A 3,877-nucleotide genomic window follows, 5' to 3' on the forward strand; every position below is an offset into this window, starting at 1 on the left:
TAAAAAAAAAAAAAAAAAAGGAGGAGGGGGGGAGGAGAGAGACAGGGGAAGGGGGGGGGGGGGGGGGAAGGTAAACCACCGAATTAGTAAAACTGAGAAAGGGAAAAAAGCCCTGTCCAGAAAGCTGGATGAGAAACCTCGATGAGAAACCTCGACCGCCACCGCCGACAACAATAGCAACACCCAGCACACACACCAGACCCCCTCCGAGAGAAACGCGAAGCAACTCACCATAGCCGAAAAACTGTGTACTAACATCTGCGAAGAGTCGGGGGTTACAAGTCAAGGTAGGAAAAAAAAAAAAAAAAAAAAAAGAAAAAAAAAAAAGGCAGAGGAAAGGGACCGGCGGAGCGCGCAGCCCCCGGCGGAGCCCCGCGGGTGCGGGCGCGGCGCGGGCGCGGAGGGAGCGCGGCCGGAGCCCGGCGCTAGTCGCGGGCGGCGGACCGGGGCGCCGGGGCTGCTCCTGCACCGCAGGCGCGCCACTATAATCCATCAGAACTTGCACCGATCTCTGCTGCCCTTCATCGGGTGTTGCTGCCAAGGCGAGCTCTCTATCCTGGCGTGGTGTGAGAGTCAAAGTTGGTTGCTTTTTTTTTTTTTTTTTTTTGCCTTTTTTGTTTTGTTTTGCGCTGTTTTTTTGTTTGCCTTTTTTTGGTTTTGTTTTTAGCGTGTGTGTGTTTCTTAATCCTTTTTTTTCCCCCTCTGTCTTTCTTTCTTTTTCTCCTTTGACTTAGCTGCTGCTTCACTTGAGCTCCTAATAACAGATCTGCTGCCTTCCTGGAGACTCCTAATAGCAGATATTCATGACTATTAATATTACACGAACACTTAATAAGGGAAGAATGGCTGGAAATCGAGCGTGAAGCGAGAAGGCAACTCAAGGCAGAGCCTGTTCTAAATGACGTCCATTGAATGAAGAATCAGTGTATCTAATCAGAGATGGGGGAGAGGGAGAGAGAGACAAAAAGGGAGAGAGAGGGAGCGGGAGAGAGAGAGAGGGACACATGCTGCTGCGTCTGACGAATCACAGGAAAGGGGCAACATTTTAAAAGGTTGCAGGGCATGCAAAAGTGAAAGAGAAAGAGATCCGGAGAGAGGGAGAGGGTGGGAGCCAGGAGGGGGGTGCGGAGGGGGTGGGAGAGACGGGCAGAAGGAGAGAGGGGAGGGGGCGCGGGATCCCCCCTTCCTCCTCTTCCCTTCGCTTCCCTTCCCCTCCCTTCCCCCCTACCGCCGCCTCCCCCTGTCCCCCAGCCCCGCCGTCCTTCGCGGGCGCACCTCGGGCTGCGGCTGCTGCGCGTAGCCGGCCTCAAAGCCCAGGGAGAAGAGCGGCTGCTGGTTCCCTGCTTGGCTCTTGCTGCCCTCGGCCGCACCGCCACCGCCGCTTTTGCGCGGGGTGGGCTCCGCGGGGCCGCCCGCTGCCGCCGCCCCGTCCATGCCTCGACGGCGCCCCGCCGAGGGGCTCCCCTCGCCGCTGCCCCCGCCCCACGCCGCCGAGCCGGCTCGCCTCCGTGCCCCGCGTCCCGGAAACCGCCTGGGAAAGTTGGTGGTTTTTTTTTTTTTTGGGTGTCTCCCTTTCTGGGTGTCAGCCCTCCTCCTCCTCCTCCTCCTCCTGTTCGAGCCCAGCGCCGAGGCCGGCGGGCGCCCGGGGCGCAGGGACTGGGGAGCGCAAGGAGCATCTGCCGGGCTCCCCGCAGCCCCCCTCTCTGAGGATCGGGGAAAAAAAAAAAAAAAAAAACAAAAAACGGGGGGGAAAAGGCAGGAGGCGGCGAGGCGTGGAGGGAAGGGAAGGAGGGCGGGAGGGACGCGGGGGGGAGAGGGAGCCGGGAAAAGAGGCAAGGCGAGCGCTTCTCCCGGCCCAGACAAGCCGGGGCTCCGGCGCAACCCGTCGGACTGGCTGTGCAACTCCTAAACAACTCCCTCAAACAGGCACCGCTCCGCTCGCCGCCGCTGCCCCGCCGCAGCCTCCGCCCGGCCCCGCGCTCCGCCCGCCTGCCCCCGGCGCTCCGGGCGCTGAGCGCAGCTTGCCGGGCTTTTATTCCGCTTTCCTCTTTTTTTTTTTTTTTTCCCCTTTTAAAGGCAGGTCCTATCCCCGCCAGGGTACAGCCACCCTCTTTTCCATCCTCTCTACAAGTCACTCCGAGGAAAACGCGACGAGCCAACCGCACATGCACGCACAAAAGCCGGTGGGCTCCGGCAGAGCGGCCGCTGCTGCCTCCGTGTTTAGTAGCACCTCGGTGCAAACTCCCATCAGCACAAGGCAACAAAAGCCATTTGCGATGAAATCCGCACGCTCGCACGTGTGCATGCTCAAACACCGACCCCAGGGGGAGGGAGCGGGGAGAGACACGATTTCCTCCCGAAATCCAGCTGAGGAATAGAGTTTGGGGTTGGTGGGTTTTTTTGGTTTTGTTTTTGGTTTTTTTTTTTCCGGCTTCAAAAAAATTAAGCCACCCCTAACACCTCATTCCTAGAAATCAAGCATCCGCCAGCGAGTGGATCTAAGAGGTCAGCCTTGTCCCAGACTCCTCGATCCGGGACTAAACCACCAAATCGTTCTGTCGGCGGTGAGTCTGGCGGGTCCTCGGTCCCTTTTCTCTAAGCTATAGCACCGCCCAAAGCAGCGGCAGGGTCGGCTGGGAGCACGGCCCCCGCTTCGCCCCAGACATGCATGTCGGCAAGGCTCCGCCGAGGCTGGGGGGACCTTCACGCGTGGGTCACGACCAAATAACTGCGTTCATTTGCAAAGTGGAGTCCTTTATTGCGCGGTTTAAACGCACTGCACAGGCAACTTTTGCAAAACGGGTGACAATAGTATTCGTTGGTTTGAGACTAGGCAAGGGTCCTGGGCATCGGTCTTCTTTTTCCTCTTCTTCTCCTTTATGTCAGATTAAAAGACGCTCGGCTCTTTCTAAAAATACGGATGCACACACAGAGACAGAGATGCGCGCACGCAATCTGTGCTGAACGGCTCCAAAACAAAATTAGGTGGATTTTAGTTTTTGTTTTTCAAGCGGCTAAAATATGATTGCTCAAAGTCGTGGGACCGTGGCCCTGAAAATTAGGAGGCTGGGGGAGCACTGGTCCCAGCGCCGTGATTTCAGTTCGGCAGCTGACCCCTGCAAATTTGTGCAGCTCGGTATCATCAACCTGCAGCTACATCGAAAAGGCTGAAATTAAGCGTCGGTCCTGAGCCAATTTAGAGAGGTGCCTCGGGTACCTGGCGTGTAACAATAATTCTCTTCCCTTTGTCTCTTTGCCCTTTCGTTCATTCATTCATGCGTCCATTCATTCAGCCATCCATCCATCCATATGGATGAGTGTAGCATCCTACAAAGCCTTATCTACGGAGGATCTACCTATAGACCAGACCGCTGCTGGATCTTGTTTGCCTCTCCTCATACACTTCCGATAAAGCCGGGTTTCCTCAAGCCCCGAAGTTCCTGGGGAAGGACCCCAGCCCCTCTCCAGCTGCAGGACCGCAAGGAAGCCTGGCGAAGGAGCCGAAGTTTTCCTAAACGAAATTGAGAGACGGAGGGATGCTGCAGGCTCCCGCTCGCAGCCGCGGGGCCAGGACTCTGCCCCGGCCCGGGGAAGCGCTTACCTCACATTCCTCATACTTGATATTATCCGTCAGTTTCCAAAGCATTTTCATGGATTGGCGTGAGAGAGAGGATTTGGTTCTCCCTGCCTACGGTGGCGGTGCCGGGGCTGGCGGAGGCTCTGCAGCGCTCCCGTCCGCGCTCGGAGATCTCCCTCTAATGGTGGAAACTTTTCCCTTTTCCAGCTCTTTACCCACAGCCTAATCGCCTCATTAGCATATCAACAACAGCCCAATTGCTCGCCAGCACAACAACCTGCAGCGATGGACACAGGTAGA

At 56.9% G+C, this 3,877-nt stretch overlaps 1 protein-coding gene across 1 annotated transcript in view; it reads right to left on the reverse strand.

Moving 5' to 3' along the window:
• TFAP2A (transcription factor AP-2 alpha) overlaps positions 1–1,676 on the reverse strand; it is a 6,060-nt gene extending 4,384 nt beyond the window's left edge. Inside the window, 2 exon segments of the mRNA XM_086468792.1 lie at positions 1,229–1,542; positions 1,545–1,676. Of these exon segments, the coding sequence (XP_086324918.1) occupies positions 1,229–1,542; positions 1,545–1,676 (446 nt within the window).
• Between the last annotated feature and the right edge of the window lie 2,201 nt (positions 1,677–3,877).

The sequence above is a fragment of the Leptosomus discolor genome, chromosome 8 (assembly GCF_034619465.1).
Source record: "Leptosomus discolor isolate bLepDis1 chromosome 8, bLepDis1.hap2, whole genome shotgun sequence".
Lineage (NCBI taxonomy): Eukaryota > Metazoa > Chordata > Aves > Leptosomiformes > Leptosomidae > Leptosomus > Leptosomus discolor.